Source organism: Microcaecilia unicolor, chromosome 5, assembly GCF_901765095.1.
Source record: "Microcaecilia unicolor chromosome 5, aMicUni1.1, whole genome shotgun sequence".
Classification (NCBI taxonomy): domain Eukaryota; kingdom Metazoa; phylum Chordata; class Amphibia; order Gymnophiona; family Siphonopidae; genus Microcaecilia; species Microcaecilia unicolor.
Window position 1 is genome coordinate 320,221,782 of NC_044035.1, and position 18,238 is coordinate 320,240,019.

At 48.3% G+C, this 18,238-nt stretch overlaps 1 protein-coding gene across 1 annotated transcript in view; it reads right to left on the reverse strand.

The window, feature by feature from the left end:
* Positions 1–18,238, reverse strand: part of ANKRD27 (ankyrin repeat domain 27) — a 133,332-nt gene that overhangs the window by 58,009 nt on the left and 57,085 nt on the right. The window contains 5 exon segments of the mRNA XM_030204404.1: positions 3,854–3,973; positions 4,068–4,127; positions 5,693–5,890; positions 8,614–8,706; positions 9,215–9,330. Of these exon segments, the coding sequence (XP_030060264.1) occupies positions 3,854–3,973; positions 4,068–4,127; positions 5,693–5,890; positions 8,614–8,706; positions 9,215–9,330 (587 nt within the window).

Here is an 18,238-nt window from a genome sequence, read left to right on the forward strand (position 1 = left end):
CATTTCAGCCCTGGGCTCGTCCTCCACAACCACCGGGAAGGGGATGGCCGTAGACATCTCCCGGACAAAGGAGGCAAAAGACAGACTCTCGGGAGGAGAAAGCTGTCTCTCAGGAGAGGGAGTGGGATCAGACGGAAGACCCTCAGACTCCTCGTCAGAGAAATATCTGGGATCTTCCTCTTCCTCCCACGAGGCCTCACCCTCGGTGTCAGACACAAGCTCACGGACCTGTGTCTGCAACCTCGCCCTGCTCGACTCCGTGGAACCCCGTCCACGATGGGGGCGTCGAGAGGTAGACTCCCTCGCCCGCATCGGCGAAGCTCCCTCCGCCGACGTAGTCGGGGAGCCTTCCTGGGAGGTGGCCGCGGTCGGCACCGCACGCGGTACCGACGTCGGGGACCTCAACCTGGGCGATGGGCCAGCCGGCGCCACGCTCGACGGTACCGGTGGCGCAAGCACCGCCGGTACCGGAGGGGTAGGGCGCAACAGCTCTCCCAGAATCTCTGGGAGAACGGCCCGGAGGCTCTCGTTTAGAGTGGCTGCAGAGAAAGGCTGAGAGGTCGATGCAGGCGTCGACGTCAGTACCTGTTCCGGGCGTGGAGGCTGTTCCGGGCTGTCCAGAGCGGAGCGCATCGACACCTCCTGAACAGAGGGTGAGCGGTCCTCTCGGTGCCGATGCCTGCTGGGTGCCGACTCCCTCGGCGACCCAGAGCTCTCGGTGCCGACACGGGGAGGAGACCGGTGTCGATGCTTCTTCGATTTCTTCCGAAGCATGTCACCGGAGCTCCCCGGCACCGACGAGGAGGACGTCGAATCCATCCGTCGCTTCCTCGGGGCCGAGACTGAAGAAGGTCGATCTCGGGGGGGCTGTACCGCAGGAGCCCTCAGGGTAGGAGGAGACCCACCCGAGGGCTCACCGCCACCAGCAGGGGAATGGACAGCCCTCACCTGCACTCCACCCGATGCACCACCGTCCGACGACATCAGCAGACGAGGTCCTGGTACCACCGACGTCGATGCAGCTATCCGATGTCTCGGCGCCGATGCAGAGGCCCGATGCCTCGATGCACTCGATGCAGGGGCGGCCGAGGAAGATGGTTTGGACGCTGACGACGTCGATGCACTCGAAGATCCCGGTGCCGATGCCGACGAAGAGCCCGAGAACAACACGTTCCACTGGGCTAGTCTCGCTACCTGAGTCCGCCTTTGAAGCAGGGAACACAGACTGCAGTTCTGAGGGCGGTGCTCGGCCCCCAGACACTGAAGACACGACGAGTGTCGATCAGTGAGCGAGATAACCCGGGCGCACTGGGTGCACTTCTTGAAGCCGCTGGAAGGCTTCGATGTCATGGGCGGAAAAATCACGCCGGCGAAATCAAAAGCCGAAATGGCGAAATTTGAAGCACCAAAATTTAGAGGGAGAAAAAATCTCGACCGAGGCCGAAAAGAGGCCTTCCCCGACGACGAAAGAAAACTTACCGGGGCAAAAAAGCTGGAAGTACGGGGAGGATTTACACGAAACCCGGCGGGGGGTTTCCGGAGCACTTCCCGACTAAGGTAAAGCTTTCCCGAAGGAAAAAAACACGCTCAAAACAAATTGGACGCGCGAGGTCGACTTTCCGGGGCTCGACACGGCGAAAACACGACTGTACCGAGTGCGGACAAAAGAAGACTGGCCGGCTCGAGCCGGTTTCGGGCGGGAAGACGGCCGCGCATGCGCGGTGCGCGCGGGCGCGCGAGGGCTAGCAAAGGACTTTGCTAGTGAAGTTTCCGATTGGAGGGGCTGCCGTGGACGTCACCCATCAGTGAGAACAAGCAGCCTGCTTGTCCTCGGAGAAACTGTTTTACATGCTTCAGAATTCTGCAAGTAAAGGATACTAAAACTACCAGAATTTAACCATTCAACAGTCAGCCCCAATTGCATTGCTCACACCTTGCAGGAACAGGCATATACACACACCTGTTTTTCCCTCTAACATTTGATGAAAAGATATCAATGTGGATCTAACAAACTGAAGAGGGAGTGTTTTGACAACTTAACAGGTCGGGTTTGACACTTTTTTTTATATCCATTTTTGTTGGCTGGCGCTGCTATTTTGTGATTGGGCACTTTAGCTGCTGACGCACCCGGAAGTGGGAGAAGTCATCATTTCAGGAGATGGATACAGAAGCACGAATGCCTCAAGGCTTATGTCCACGCAGTCAGCTTCAGAACGTTGGAGGTGCGTTTTATTATATAGGATAAGAGCAGCCTAGCAGTCACAAAAAAAAAAAAAAAAAAACACCCCATCATACAGGCTAAAACACTTTCTATGATTCAGATCATATCAGCTATATAAACCAGACCTGCCTCTCGCTAAGCCACTTTATCATGCTCTTGAAGCTCCAAATCCTGCTTCATACCAAAGTCCCACTGAAACCACCAGAGACAGGCCCTGACAATGAAGAAAGTACAGACAGAAGCCTGGAGACTTAAGGCAGTGTCAAAAGACTGCTTTAAACACATCCAACACTGAAATCAGCAGACCCAGTGTGCTCTGTTTAATCCAAGCAAACTCGTTTGGAAGCAGAACACTCTGCAGGAATATTGTCCTGCACAGACCGACTTTAATAAATATGACTGATGCAGCAACAAAACAAAATCAAAGTATGAGCTTGCTCCTAGCACTAGGCAGGTCAGAAGACTATGACTGTGGGAACCCCCACAATTCTATAGCACTTGTGGCTGACGACGCCTTTGGTATAACAGCAACAGAAGTCACGTGAGAAGCCAAAATTGCCACCATTACCAGCGTTTCTGAAAGGGAACCATGGGTTACCTCAGCTGGTAAAAAAAAGATTCTTCAGGAGCCAAACCCAGAGAGAGGAAGTTAAATTGCCTTTGCCAAGCCTTTCACTGGACTCCTTATTGAGATGAGCAGCAGGAAGTGCAAAGACCCAAAGTGGTGCAACACACACTGCAATAGGAACAATGCATCACTTCCTCAGACAGAGTAGCCATGAGGGGTGCGCTGAAACAATTAATTGCAGCTGAAAATAAATCCCTGAACACAGCAGCCAAAAGACAATAGGAGAAAAACTGATAAGCATACAGTGAAATCATGAGCAGGACCTCTGAATTCAGCCCTCCATCAGAGAGAATAATGAAAGGAATTTGAGAGGAATATCTTACTCAGAGTCTTCTCAATGAAATTATCGACTCTCCTTGCGAGTAAATGCTTCTATTGTCAGCAGTTTAAACAGCAGAACTGGAGAAGAGAAAGAGGGAACTTGACCACCAGGTATATCCCCAAAGGCTTATGTATAGCAGCGGCCTTAACGCCCAATGCTCAACTGGGAATCAGTTACCAACTGGAAGAGGAGTGGGCCTGAAGCCAACAGTCCAGAAGTTGCACAGCAACCACCTGCTGGAGAACAAAAAATACTGAATTGCTGGAGCTGCACTGGGTCCTTATGAACAGCACAATTCTATACTCTCTCTCTCTGTGATGGCCGATGGTCACAACACCCACAAGTCTTGGGCTAATCTGGTAGAGACTCTAAAGCACGTTTTAAAATGTGACAAAATATAATATGCAGGAAATTTATTGTGCTATACTTGAAAAAAAAAAAAAAAGTAACAATTTAGTTCCAAAATTCAGAATGGTTAGGCTGATTTATGACGAAGATGTAACCACAAAAAAAGAAACTGCTGCAACAAATCATTAAAAAAAATGTCATTAAGGGTGGCAAGCTAACAGTGCAGCCTTTTAATACATTTTATTATATAAAACTGGTGACCAGATGCCTTCTGAGCAACTATTTACTGAATAAGTGGAACAGTCTCCGCTGCTTTAACTTCATGTGTCTGTACCTCTTTACAGCTACTTTTCACATCTTCTTGTCTTGGATCTGCTGAGGCTGAAGACAGGCTTGATACAGATGATCCCCTGCTGAATGTATCCATAGAATTCTGAGGAGACCTGCTTGGTGACTTTCATAACCGCAATACAAGGGAAAAAAGGCATATTACTTTATTGAAAAACTACAGACAGATGCATTGAAATCATGCTCACATTCATTATTACCTCAGAAATACTCTGCCTCCTTTCAAGGTCTACTGAATTAATTTCCAGTAGAGACAAAATCTGTAATCGAAACAGAGTAAATGACAATTCATATTTTGTTCTAGACTACCCTCCTGATAAAAATCTCATGCGAGAGACAGTTTGCTGCCAAGTTAAAAACATGCAATAGTTTAAATAAGTTGCAAAACAAATTAAACTCCAATCTAATACATAACTATAAGAACAAAATCATAGCAAAACTGGAAGCAGCAAATTTATGATAACTTAACACAATCAAATACAAGTCAAATCTAATTCAGTACGATATAGATCAAATAAATAAAAGAAAGCAAGACACAGGTTTTAAGAATATCAAACTCATAAAACAAATAAGATTCAGAAGTGAAGTAAACTTAAATGTAATAAAATCAGCTGAGCATAAAACCTAAAATGGTCAGAAAGGAAACATAACCACCCAATGTGGTGGAATAAATCAATTAAGGTCAAATAATGAAAATTAAGCCCCATAAACCTAAGAGCAAATATCTTCTCTATTAGGTCAAGGGATTAAAACCATGAAGGAAAAGTCAAGTTTTTCTGATTAAATTAATATGAGGCAGCAGATTTGTTTACACTTAAATTTCATGATTCTACTTCATGCTGCAGCTGATGAAGCTGACATTTCTAACTGCCAAACATAAGAACTACAAAGCTGGGTCAGACTGAAGGCTCATCTACCTAGCAACAACCTTCAAATTCCTCCCAAACTTGCAACAGCTTAGTCTAGGGCTTCCCAAACAACAATGAATATATCCAAGATAAATTTGCAGGCTGCATTTTCAATGCACAAAAATTTACACATTAAACATTCACTGTGAATATCCTCAAAACCAGACTGGCCTGTGGGGTTACTACGTCAGGTTTAGGGAGCTCTGGTTGAAGCTTAACCAGTATGTAATGAAGTTTATGTGCTATTGTGCAACTCAAATGTTATCCTGCACGCCATCAAACTCCTTCCCCTCCCTCCCTAAGCCTTTTCTCCCCTTTTCTTGTTTTTCTATGCTTTCCTTTCTTCTCTCCTTTTTCCTTAGCCTCTTTTGTCTCTCCACTCATTCTTCCAGCCTCCTCCTCTCTTGCCCACAATGTAATTTCTTGTAGTTGCTGCTGTTTCTTGTGGACTGCTACTACCTAGAATCACTAGTGGCAGTTCAGTCTACTGTACAAGCCAGAGGGAACAGGCAACTGTGTCAGGCCACTACAGCAGCAATTCACCCTCTTTTTGGGCTGGCAGCAAGAAAAATGGCACAGTTAAGCACCTTTCCCTATGCAGGAGGATGGCGATGAGACTGCCCTGGGCTGCTTCAAGGGATGGGTTTTTCCAAGTCAGGACCTACCCTGAGTCATAGCTGCAATGACAGTTTTTTCAATTGAAATCCTGCTTACAAAGCCTAAGACCATCTGCATTTAGTAAACATGATTCTCATGGGCCACCTACCCATCCAGTATTCAACAAACAGGTAGGTCCCTAGAGGATACGTACTGCTTTATGGATCTACTCTTATTTTAGTTTGTAGGAGATCTTGCTGAAAGTTTAAACCCCAAACCACCCCTTATATACATATACACTCAGCAGTGGACAAAGCTACCTTGGAATTTAAAGCACATTGCAATGGCGTTTCCTTCATCCTGTTCAGAACATCGGTGTTAGCACAATTCTGCAGCAGCACCTCTATGACCCCTTGATATCCCCAACGAGCTGCTATGTGGAGAGGAGTGTCACCCTTTTCATTGCCAATATCCAGTCTGCATTGCTGTATGTCGTAGTAGACTAAAGCTTTCACACACTGAAAAAAAAACCCCCCAGAAAATCAGATGTCCACAGTTAATACCAAAAATACTAAATATGCTCCTGTTTTTTTTTTTCTTTTTCATTTGTCTTTCCTTCCCTTTAGTTACATGTAATTACTTCAAAATAATACACGGAATGCTCCCTTCCAAACTAATTCTATATTTATTTAGATTTATGACGGTGGTGTACAAGTATAGGTTGGCAAAAACAGCTTCCACTGTATTAGCAACACAGGAACAGCAAAGTAACCAAGACAGACAGTATAATACACAGAAAGTTGAGAAACTAAGAAATAGGAATATTAATTCTAGTAATAGCAATCATATAACAAGAATATGATAAATGTCAGAATACAAACTGATGCACCATAACAGGTAACATGATAGAACATTCATTTAACAAATAAGCTCATAATGTCACAATACAATGAAATGTCTTAATAGGCAGCAGAGGGGGTATATAGACAGACAAGATAGGCAAGACAAAGATAACCAAGATAAGTGGGTGGTTCGACTGAGGGCAAAATAATATATACAACTGAATGAAGCATAAGGAACTAGTCTCGGTTACATGGTGTACTGCAAGCCAGTCCGGTTGCAGAGTGTATAGATGAGTCACCTGCCACAGCACTAAAGGCTGGGAGAAGAACCAGGCTTTCACTTGCTTCCTGAAGTGGAGGATGTCTTCAGTTAGGTGTAGCCCACTCTGTACGTAGATTCTTCACTCATGATTCTTTCCATGTTCTTACTCTCTCTATCATAACCAAATTGGACTATTGCAATATTGTTTTAGCTGGTGTCACACAAACCGTCCCTAAGAAACTTCAATCTGCACAAAACACGGCTATCGGGCTTCTCTGCCACACTAATAAAATATGACCAAGTAACCCTCCTTTCCAAAGAACACCACTGGTTGCCTGTCATCTTCTGGGTACAATATAAAATAATTTTGTTGGCCTTCAAGGTCTTTCACATTGGATGACCTCCTCATCTTGCTTCCCTCACTATTCCCTATACCACTGCAAAGTTCTGGGATTGTTCAATGACTGTCTGATGGTTCTTCCTTGCTCTCGTCTTGCCAAGTACGAAAGGACCAGAAAAAGTCCTATTTTATGGACCTATGATGTGGAACAGTCTCCCTAAAGCGATCCGTGCCGAGCTATTCCTGTCCAAGTTTAAGACTTCCATTAAAAGCTTTCACTGACTAGTTAATCTGGACTTCTGTGAGTTTTCCCTTTTTATCCCATCCCACTTCTTCCTTTCTCTACCCCTCCTGTGTTTTCCTTGCCCTCCCGAGACCTACAATTTTAGTTGTTTTTATCCCTTACTTTCCTATTGTATATTGAAGATCTTTTTATGATTTCATCAGTCTGTGAACCGCTTAGGTTTGTGTTCAGCTATAGCGGTATAGCATGTGTTGATAAATAAAAATAAAAAGCTTGTTGGCAGGTTTAAAATGACATGATTTCCTTTCATGAGAATACAGTTAGGGAGGCACCTTGAGAGGACCTTAGAGGCTTCAAATGTGTGTAAATGTATTCTTTATGTTCTCTGTTGCTAAACAACTTTTTAAACAGCCTCTTAAAGACTGTCTATCCTAAACACAGTGAAATTCATATAGCACAGTGATTCTCAACTAGTGTGTTGGGACACACTTGTGTGTCCCCAAGAGCTGAGAGATGTGTCATCAAAAATGTGAGACAGCAAGCCCTTGCTTTCCTTAAAAACCACGTGTGACTGCGGGCTGGGGAGAACAGAGATCAGCTACTTGAAATCCACGTAAATGGCCCTTTCTGCTTCTTCATTACTACTACTATTTAGCATTTCTATAGCACTACAAGGCGTACGCAGCGCTGCACAAACATAGAAGAAAGACAGTCCCTGCTCAAAGAGCTTACAATCTAATAGACAAGAAATAAAGTAAGCAAATCAAGTCAATTAATGTGTACAGGAAGGAGGAGAGGAGGGTAGGTGGAGGCGAGTGGTTACAAGTGGTTACGAGTCAAAAGCAATGTTAAAGAGGTGGGCTTTCAGTCTAGATTTAAAGGTGGCCAAGGATGGGGCAAGACGTAGGGGCACAATGCTCACTGCTGCCACCAGCCCCAACTGAAAACGCTGCAAATCCTCCCCTCCCAGCAGACAGCAACTTTCTTAGCATCATTTTCAGCTATAACGAATGATATACAAGGGATTTTTTTCTTCAGCCATAAACAGTAGTGTTTAGTGTGTCACGGATATAAACATCGTCTGTCAGGTGTGTTACAATGGAAGAAAGGTGGACAACCACTGTTATAGCATAAGCATACGGAAACAAGATGGGCAACAAAGTATATAGGTGGGAAATCCAATGTACAACATACCCTTAAAGTGGCATATTTTCTATTTGTCTATTTACTGAGCAGCAGACATTGAGAAAGAGGCTTAAAAAAAGTCCAGTCATGCAATATTCTGTACTGCTGTAAAGAAAACTGTTCTTAGTCTGATCTTAATATATTGTTTTCTATTAAAAATAAAAAAAATAATCACAAAGGATTGGTTGATTTTAGCTCAGGTTCTTCATTTTGTTTGTGTACACAGTATATTAACCTTAAAATATCAATCAAATGCTTGCCCGAAAAAAAGTTCTTCATACGATTTTTCTTTACTTGCATTTTTTAAAACATAAATGTACATTATAAGTACAGGTTAAAATCAGTATATTCACTTAACAGTTACTTACATCTTCATGTCCATACGTGCAAGCCAAGTGGAGTGGAGTGTTTCCATTATTGTCCTGAATATCTGTACTTGCATTATAGTGCAACAGGAGAAGCTTTAAAGCAAAGGAAATCAAACTAAGTAACAGAAAACCAAAGAGGAAAAAAGTGCAAATTTGACATGGTACAGCAACTCCATTACGAGAGCTGGCCCAGTGTCTTAAAGGTAGTAATATATGATAAACGCATGAGACAGGAGAGGTTATTAACTCTTTGGGCCAGCTCAGACTAGAAGCACTAGAGAAACAGCAATGCTCATGTCCTCTAAAGGTAGGAATCCAGGCAGCTGCACCCTATGTTTAACTACTCTGGTAACTGGAATCCAGATGTTTCCAGAAAATCCCATTGTTTCAACCCCTTCACCCTACCCTAGCACCTAAAGACAAATCATATAATACAAAAATAACAGTTTTCATTCATGTAATGTGTAAGAATGGATGTAGCAGCAGAACTGGCAACACCTGTGTATGATATAGGAATTAAGAACAACCTACAACTGAAGTGTTACCATGCTCTACTTGAAGAGTAAACAGTAACAGTGGTGGTATATATCCAACTGCTTACAGTTACATCTTGGTATCCTTTCTGGCAAGCAAGATGGAGTGGTGTTGAACCATGGTAATCTGTAGCATTGACAGCAGCACCTTTGGAGATTAACAAGTCGATCAACTTTGCCTGTCCTGTGAAAACAAATGATCAAACAATTCTGAGAACAAATCACTAAAATAGTATATTATACACCAAGTCAGAATACGAATATGCACTAGAAGAGTTTCAAACAGATGGGAAAAGAGGAGATGTAGTAGCATGCCGCAAGAGTAAAAACAAGGCAGGCAAAAACTACAGATTTGTTAACTTAATATTAAATGGAAGGGGAGGTAAGGGCAGAATAAACTTAGTGGGTAACTTGCCAATAGGGAATATGGTTTACAAAGGGAAAACGTTACCAAAGATGAGGGCGTGCAGTAAATGTCACCTATCTGGACCTCAGTAAACTCTCTCTGACCCTGTTTCTTATATTTGTCTGGTGAACAAGCTAACCAGTCTGCAAGTTGGAACAAAAATGGAAACTGATTGAGGAACAGAAGTCAGAAAGTGGCAGAATTCAAGTGTGAATGAGATAGACAAGGATCGTTCATGGTAAAAAGGAGGAATTATGGAACAAGTAAATCTGTTGTTACAGAACAAATGGCCACAGTAGATAGATCAAATGGTCCTTTATACTGCTGACATCATCTGTGATTTGTTTGACCTTTGTAAGCCTGTTTGCACATTGTATTCTACAATCTTTTTTTTTTTCACAGATAGCAGTAACACAATGTACTTTAATGTAGCTCGGTCAAAATTCCACCTTAAAAATCAGATTTCTAGCCTAAACATCTCTGAATGTAACTGGAGTAAAATAAAGTACATTTTAGGTTATAAAAGCACTTACTTTTATCTCATGTAACAAAAGCAATCAGGTTTCTAGCCTAAACATCTCTTTATGAATGTAATTGGAAAAAAAAAAAAAAGTATATTTTATGACATAAAAGCACCTTACTTTTGTCTCATGTGCCATGTGAATCAAAGGACAGTAAAACTGTTAGGGGTGTATATATAAGACACTCACACCATGGACTTTTGGGTATTATTGAAAGTCTACTGATGTATGTACATATTCAGCATATTTCCAACCACAGTTCCAGGTACTGGGCTTCAAAAAACATGTATGTATGTATGTATTTATTGGGAGAGCGAATGCTACATACCTGTAGAAGGTATTCTCCGAGGACAGCAGGCTGATTGTTCTCACTGATGGGTGACGTCCACGGCAGCCCCTCCAATCGGAATCTTCACTAGCAAAGTCCTTTGCTAGCCCTCGCGCGGCCGTCTTCCCGCCCGAAACCGGCTCGAGCCGGCCAGTCTCATATGTAGCAAGACAAGAGAAGGGAAGACACAACTCCAAAGGGGAGGCGGGCGGGTTTGTGAGAACAATCAGCCTGCTGTCCTCGGAGAATACCTTCTACAGGTATGTAGCATTCGCTTTCTCCGAGGACAAGCAGGCTGCTTGTTCTCACTGATGGGGTATCCCTAGCCCCCAGGCTCACTCAAAACAACAACCATGGTCAATTGGGCCTCGCAACGGCAAGGACATTACTGAGATTGACCTAAAAAATTTACCAACTAACTGAGAGTGCAGCCTGGAACAGAACAAACAGGGCCCTCGGGGGGTGGAGTTGGATCCTAAAGCCCAAACAGGTTCTGAAGAACTGACTGCCCGAACCGACTGTCGCGTCGGGTATCCTGCTGCAGGCAGTAATGAGATGTGAATGTGTGGACAGATGACCACGTCGCAGCTTTGCAAATTTCTTCAATGGAGGCTGACTTCAAGTGGGCTACCGACGCAGCCATGGCTCTAACATTATGAGCCGTGACATGACCCTCAAGAGTCAGCCCCGCCTGGGCGTAAGTGAAGGAAATGCAATCTGCTAGCCAATTGGATATGGTGCGTTTCCCCACAGCCACTCCCCTCCTATTGGGATCAAAAGAAACAAACAATTGGGCGGACTGTCTGTTGGGCTGTGTCCGCTCCAGGTAGAAGGCCAATGCTCTCTTGCAGTCCAATGTGTGCAGCTGACGTTCAGCAGGGCAGGAATGAGGACGGGGAAAGAATGTTGGCAAGACAATTGACTGGATCAGATGGAACTCCGACACGACCTTTGGCAAGAACTTAGGGTGAGTGCGGAGGACTACTCTGTAATGATGAAATTTGGTGTAAGGGGCCTGGGCTACCAGGGCCTGAAGCTCACTGACTCTACGAGCTGAAGTAACTGCCACCAAGAAAATGACCTTCCAGGTCAAGTACTTCAGATGGCAGGAATCCAGTGGCTCAAAAGGAGGTTTCATCAGCTGGGTGAGAACGACATTGAGATCCCATGACACTGTAGGAGGTTTGACAGGGGGCTTTGACAAAAGCAAACCTCTCATGAAGCGAACAACTAAAGGCTGCCCTGAGATCGGCTTACCTTCCACATGGTAATGGTATGCACTGATTGCACTAAGGTGAACCCTTACAGAGTTGGTCTTGAGACCAGACTCAGACAAGTGCCGAAGGTATTCAAGCAGGGTCTGTGTAGGACAAGAGCGAGGATCTAGGGCCTTGCTGTCACACCAGACGGCAAACCTACTCCACAGAAAGAAGTAACTCCTCTTGGTGGAATCTTTCCTGGAAGCAAGCAAGATGCGGGAGACACCCTCTGACAGACCCAAAGAGGCAAAGTCTACGCTCTCAACATCCAGGCCGTGAGAGCCAGGGACCGGAGGCTGGGATGCAGAAGAGCCCCTTCTTCCTGCGTGATGAGGGTCGGAAAACACTCCAATCTCCACGATTCTTCGGAGGACAACTCCAGAAGAAGAGGGAACCAGATCTGACGCGGCCAAAAAGGAGCAATCAGAATCATGGTGCCTCGGTCTTGCTTGGAAGATCTGGCGCACCACTCGGGAATTGAGCGACCACTCGTGAGGTTGCATAATCCTGCTCAAGCTGTCGGCCAGACTGTTGTTTACGCCTGCCAGATATGTGGCTTGGAGCACCATGCCGTGACGGCAAGCCCAGAGCCACATGCTGACGGCTTCCTGACACAGGGGGCGAGATCCGGTGCCCCCCTGCTTGTTGACATAGTACATGGCATCCTGGTTGTCTGTCTGAATTTGGATAATTTGGTGGGACAGCCGATCTCTGAAAGCCTTCAGAGCGTTCCAGATCGCTCGCAACTCCAGAAGATTGATCTGCAGATCGCGTTCCTGGAGGGACCAGCTTCCTTGGGTGTGAAGCCCATCGACATGAGCTCCCCATCCCAGGAGAGACGCATCCGTGGTCAGCACTTTTTGTGGCTGAGGAATTTGGAAAGGACGTCCCAGAGTCAAATTGGACCAAATCGTCCACCAGTACAGGGATTCGAGAAAACTCGTGGACAGGTGGATCACGTCTTCTAGATCCCCAGCAGCCTGAAACCACTGGGAAGCTAGGGTCCATTGAGCAGATCTCATGTGAAGGCGGGCCATGGGAGTCACATGGACTGTGGAGGCCATGTGGCCCAGCAATCTCAACATCTGCTGAGCTGTGATCTGCTGTGACACTCGCACCCGCGAGACGAGGGACAACAAGTTGTTGGCTCTCGCCTCTGGGAGATAGGTGTGAGCCGTCCGAGAATCCAGCAGAGCTCCTATGAATTCGAGTCTCTGCGTTGGGAGAAGATGGGACTTTGGGTAATTTATCACAAACCCCAGTAGCTCCAGGAGGCGAATAGTCATCTGCATGGACTGCAGGGCTCCTGCCTCGGACGTGTTCTTCACCAGCCAATCGTCGAGATATGGGAACACGTGCACCCCCAGCCTGCGAAGTGCTGCTGCTACTACAGCCAAGCACTTTGTGAACACCCTGGGCGCAGAGGCGAGCCCAAAGGGTAGCACACAGTACTGGAAGTGACGTGTGCCCAGCTGAAATCGCAGATACTGTCTGTGAGCTGGCAGTATCGGGATGTGTGTGTAGGCATCCTTCAAGTCCAGAGAGCATAGCCAATCGTTTTCCTGAATCATGGGAAGTAGGGTGCCCAGGGAAAGCATCCTGAACTTTTCTTTTACCAGATATTTGTTCAGGGCCCTTAGGTCTAGGATGGGACGCATCCCCCCTGTTTTCTTTTCCACAAGGAAGTACCTGGAATAGAATCCCAGCCCTTCTTGCCCGGATGGCACGGGCTCGACCGCATTGGCGCTGAGAAGGGCGGAGAGTTCCTCTGCAAGTACCTGCTTGTGCTGGAAGCTGTAAGACTGAGCTCCCGGTGGACAATTTGGAGGTTTTGAGGCCAAATTGAGGGTGTATCCTTGCCGGACTATTTGGAGAACCCACTGATCGGAGGTTATGAGAGGCCACCTTTGGTGAAAAGCTTTCAACCTCTCTCCGACTGGTAGGTCGCCCGGCACTGACACTTGGATGTCGGCTATGCTCTGCTGGAGCCAGTCAAAAGCTCGCCCCTTGCTTTTGCTGGGGAGCCGCGGGGCCTTGCTGAGTCGCACGCTGCTGACGAGAGCGAGCGCGCTGGGGCTTAGCCTGGGCCGCAGGCTGTAGGGAAGGAGGATTGTACCTACGCTTGCCAGAAGAGTAGGGAACAGTCTTCCTTCCCCCGAAAAATCGTCTACCTGTAGAGGTAGAAGCTGAAGGCTGCCGGCGGGAGAACTTGTCGAATGCGGTGTCCCGCTGGTGGAGCTGCTCTACCACCTGCTCGACTTTCTCTCCAAAAATGTTATCCGCACGGCAAGGCGAGTCCGCAATCCGCTGCTGGATTCTATTCTCCAGGTCGGAGGCACGCAGCCATGAGAGCCTGCGCATCACCACACCTTGAGCAGCGGCCCTGGACGCAACATCAAAGGTGTCATACACCCCTCTGGCCAGGAATTTTCTGCACGCCTTCAGCTGCCTGACCACCTCCTGAAAAGGCTTGGCCTGCTCAGGGGGAAGAGCATCAACCAAGCCCGCCAACTGCCGCACATTGTTCCGCATGTGTATGCTCGTGTAGAGCTGGTAAGACTGGATTTTGGCCACGAGCATAGAAGAATGGTAGGCCTTCCTCCCAAAGGAGTCTAAGGTTCTAGAGTCCTTGCCTGGGGGCGCCGAAGCATGCTCCCTAGAACTCTTAGCCTTCTTTAGGGCCAGATCCACAACTCCAGAATCATGAGGCAACTGAGTGCGCATCAGATCTGGGTCCCCATGGATCCGGTACTGGGACTCGATCTTCTTGGGGATGTGGGGATTAGTTAATGGTTTTGTCCAGTTCGCAAGCAATGTCTTTTTTAGGACATGGTGCAAGGGAACAGTGGACGCTTCCTTAGGTGGAGAAGGATAGTCCAGGAGCTCAAACATTTCAGCCCTGGGCTCGTCCTCCACAACCACAGGGAAGGGGATGGCCGTAGACATCTCCCGGACAAAGGAAGCGAAAGACAGGCTCTCAGGAGGAGACAGCTGTCTTTCAGGAGAGGGAGTAGGATCGGAAGGAAGACCCTCAGACTCCTCGTCAGAGAAATATCTGGGGTCTTCTTCCTCTTCCCACGAGGCCTCACCCTCGGTGTCAGACACAAGTTCACGGACCTGTGTCTGCAGCCGTGCCAGACTCGACTCAGTGGAGCCACGTCCACGATGGGGGCGTCGAGAGGTAGACTCCCTGGCCCGCATCGGCGAAGCTCCCTCCGCCGACGTAGTCGGGGAGCCTTCCTGGGAGGCAACGGCAGCCGGTACCGCACGCGGCACCGACGCCGGAGACCTCACCTCGGGCGATGGGCCAGCCGGCGCCACGCTCGACGGTACCGGTGGCGCAAGCACCGCCGGTACCGGAGGGGTAGGGCGCAACAGCTCTCCCAGGATCTCTGGGAGAACGGCCCGGAGGCTCTCGTTCAGAGCGGCTGCGGAGAAAGGCATGGAAGTCGATGCAGGCGTCGACGTCAGAACCTGTTCCGGGCGAGGAGGCTGTTCCGGGCTGTCCAGAGTGGAGCGCATCAACACCTCCTGAACAGAGGGTGAGCGGTCCTCTCGGTGCCGATGCCTACTGGGTGCCGACTCCCTCGGCGACCCAGAACTCTCGGTACCGACACGGGAAGGAGACCGGTGACGATGCTTCTTCGATTTCTTGGAACGAAGCATGTCACCGGAGCTTCCCGGTACCGACGAGGAGGACGTAGAATCCAGCCGTCGCTTCCTCGGGGCCGAGGCCGAAGGAGGTCGGTCTCGGGGGGGCTGTAGCGCAGGAGCCCTCAGGGTAGGGGGAGACCCACCCGAAGGCTCACCGCCACCAGCAGGGGAATGGACAGCCCTCACCTGCACTCCTGACGATGCACCACCGTCCGACGACATCAGCAGACGAGGTCCCGGTACCACCGACGTCGATGCAGCTATCCGATGTCTCGGCGCCGATGCAGAGGGCCGATGCCTCGATGCACTCGATGCACTGGCAGCCGAGGATGAAGCTCTGGACGCTGAAGACGTCGATGCACACGATACCCCCGGTGCCGATGCCGACGAAGAGCCCGAGAACAAAACGTTCCACTGGGCCAATCTCGCTACCTGAGTCCGCCTTTGCAAAAGGGAACACAGACTACAGGCCTGAGGGCGGTGCTCGGCCCCCAGACACTGAAGACACGACACGTGCCTGTCAGTGAGCGAGATAACCCGGGCGCACTGGGTGCACTTTTTGAAGCCGCTGGAAGGCTTCGATGTCATGGGCGGAAAAATCACGCCGGCGAAATCAAAATCCGAAATGACGAAAAAGAGCACCAAAACTTTAAGGGAGAAAAATCTCGACCGAGGCCGAAAAGAGGCCTACCCCGACGACGAAAGAAAACTTACCGGGGCAAAGACTGAAAATACGGGAAGGGACAAAAAGAAACCCGAGGGGGCTTCCGGAGCACTTCCCGAACGAAGTAGAATATTTTCCGAAGAAAAACACGTCGATTAGAAAAAAGGACGCGCGAGGTCGAAAAACACAACCGTACCGAGTGCGGACGAAAGAAGACTGGCCGGCTCGAGCCGGTTTCGGGCGGGAAGACGGCCGCGTGGGCGCGCGAGGGCTAGCAAAGGACTTTGCTAGTGAAGATTCCGATTGGAGGGGCTGCCGTGGACGTCACCCATCAGTGAGAACAAGCAGCCTGCTTGTCCTCGGAGAATATATTAAACAAGTAATATGCAAGGAATGCAACTGAACCAATATCAGCAATAAAATGCTGGAAAGCAGGTTTGTCAGGAATTTTGTTGCTTAAAATCAGCTTTTATTGCTTAAAGCTAAGGTTCTGGGAGTGCTGAATTTTTTTTTTTATAACAGGTGGTGCATTTCCCTCTCCCCCCCTATCCAGCAATTCTCCTCTCTCCCCTGCCCTCCCCTCTCATCCATGTCCAGCGAATTCTCCTCTCTCCCCTGCCCTCCCCTCTCATCCATGTCCAGCGAATTCTCCTCTCTCCCCTGCCCTCCCCTCTCTCCATCCATGTCCAGCGAATTCTCCTCTCTCCCCTGCCCTCCCCTCTCTCCATCCATGTCCAACAAGTCTCATCTCTCCCCTGCCCTCTCTTCCATGTCCAACGATTTCTCCTCCCTCCCCTACATGTCCAGTAACTCGCCCCAAACACCAGCTACCCCTTTTCAGCCCTCTCCCTCTCCTCCGAGTTCCAGGCTCCCTCCCTCCCTCTCCTCCGAGTGCCAGTCCGACCTCTTCTACTACTACTATTTAGCATTTCCCACAACAGTCCTCCGCTTCCGCCTTCCTGCGTGCCGCCCAGAATTTAAAACTCATCTGATCTCGGCAGCAGTAAGAGGCGAGCAGGCCTGGCACTTCAGCCTTCCCTTCTCTCTCAGTTCTGGTCCTGCAGAGCTGAGAGAGAAGGGAAGGCTGAAGTGCCGAGCCTGCTCGCCTTTCATTGCTGCCGCCGGGACCCCAAGGTAAGATAAGTTTTAAATTCTGGGCGGCACGCAGGAAGGCGAGGGCGGAGGACTGTTAATGGAGAAGAGGGCGGGCACCAGGCAGGTCGGACTGGCTGGGAAGGGAACTTCCGACTTCTGGCGGGTCAAAATATTGGGGGTGCTCGAACACCCACAGCACCCACGGATTCGGCACCTATGTCTCCACTGACAAGCAAGATGTATTATTCACTCAGACAGCAAAGTTACTCACCTGTACCAGGTGTTCTCCAAGGATGGCAAGACATTCTCACATATGGGTGACATCTGACAGATCCTGGTGAGGAGACACTCTCCAGCATTTTTTTTTCTTTTTTTGCAAAGCTTTTGAAGCACACAACATGCATAAACATTCAAAACCAGGGCAGACCAATAGCACAGCTGCTAAATTCAGCTCCTAGCATTTATGCGAGAATATGTCCCCTGCTATCCTTTGAGAACACCAGCTACAGGTGACTAATTTCACTTTCTTTAAGGACAACAAGACAACATATTTTCACATATAGGAATCCCTAGCAACCAGACTAGTAAAAAAAAAAAAAAAAAGAGGGGGGGGGGGTTTAAAAATAAGGCCTGCAACAGCAGAAGAGCCAACATACATTTTAAGGTAGCGTTGGAGTTCCATCTTAACCAATCCTCCCACACTTGTATGACAGATCGGGGCTATCAAAAGGCCGGATCTGTCAAACACATGGGCTCCCTCCAACTGCAAGGCCCTGGTAGCCTAGTTCCCCCCTCCCCCGAGCCCCCACACCTACCTGGGACAGCGACATGGGGGCTGGTTTGGTGGATCTCCAGCCCCCCCTTATCCCCCCATCTCCCACTCAAAAAATAAGGCCATGATGGCCCAGTGGAAGTCAACCTCCCTCCTCTTCAGCGCCACCTTCAAAATGGCGGCACCTCGCCCTGCCTAGTGTATCCTGGGATGTGCTGGGTGGAGCTTCCAAAACATATAAACGGACTCCCTTATATGGTAGCGAAGCCCTGCCCAGTACATCCAAGTATGCACAACGCGCTCACCGGCTTTGAGCGCAATGAGCATGCAAATGCATGCTAAACAGGGCATTACCTATTCTTCCCCAAAGCTCAGTGGACAGGGTGCCAAACA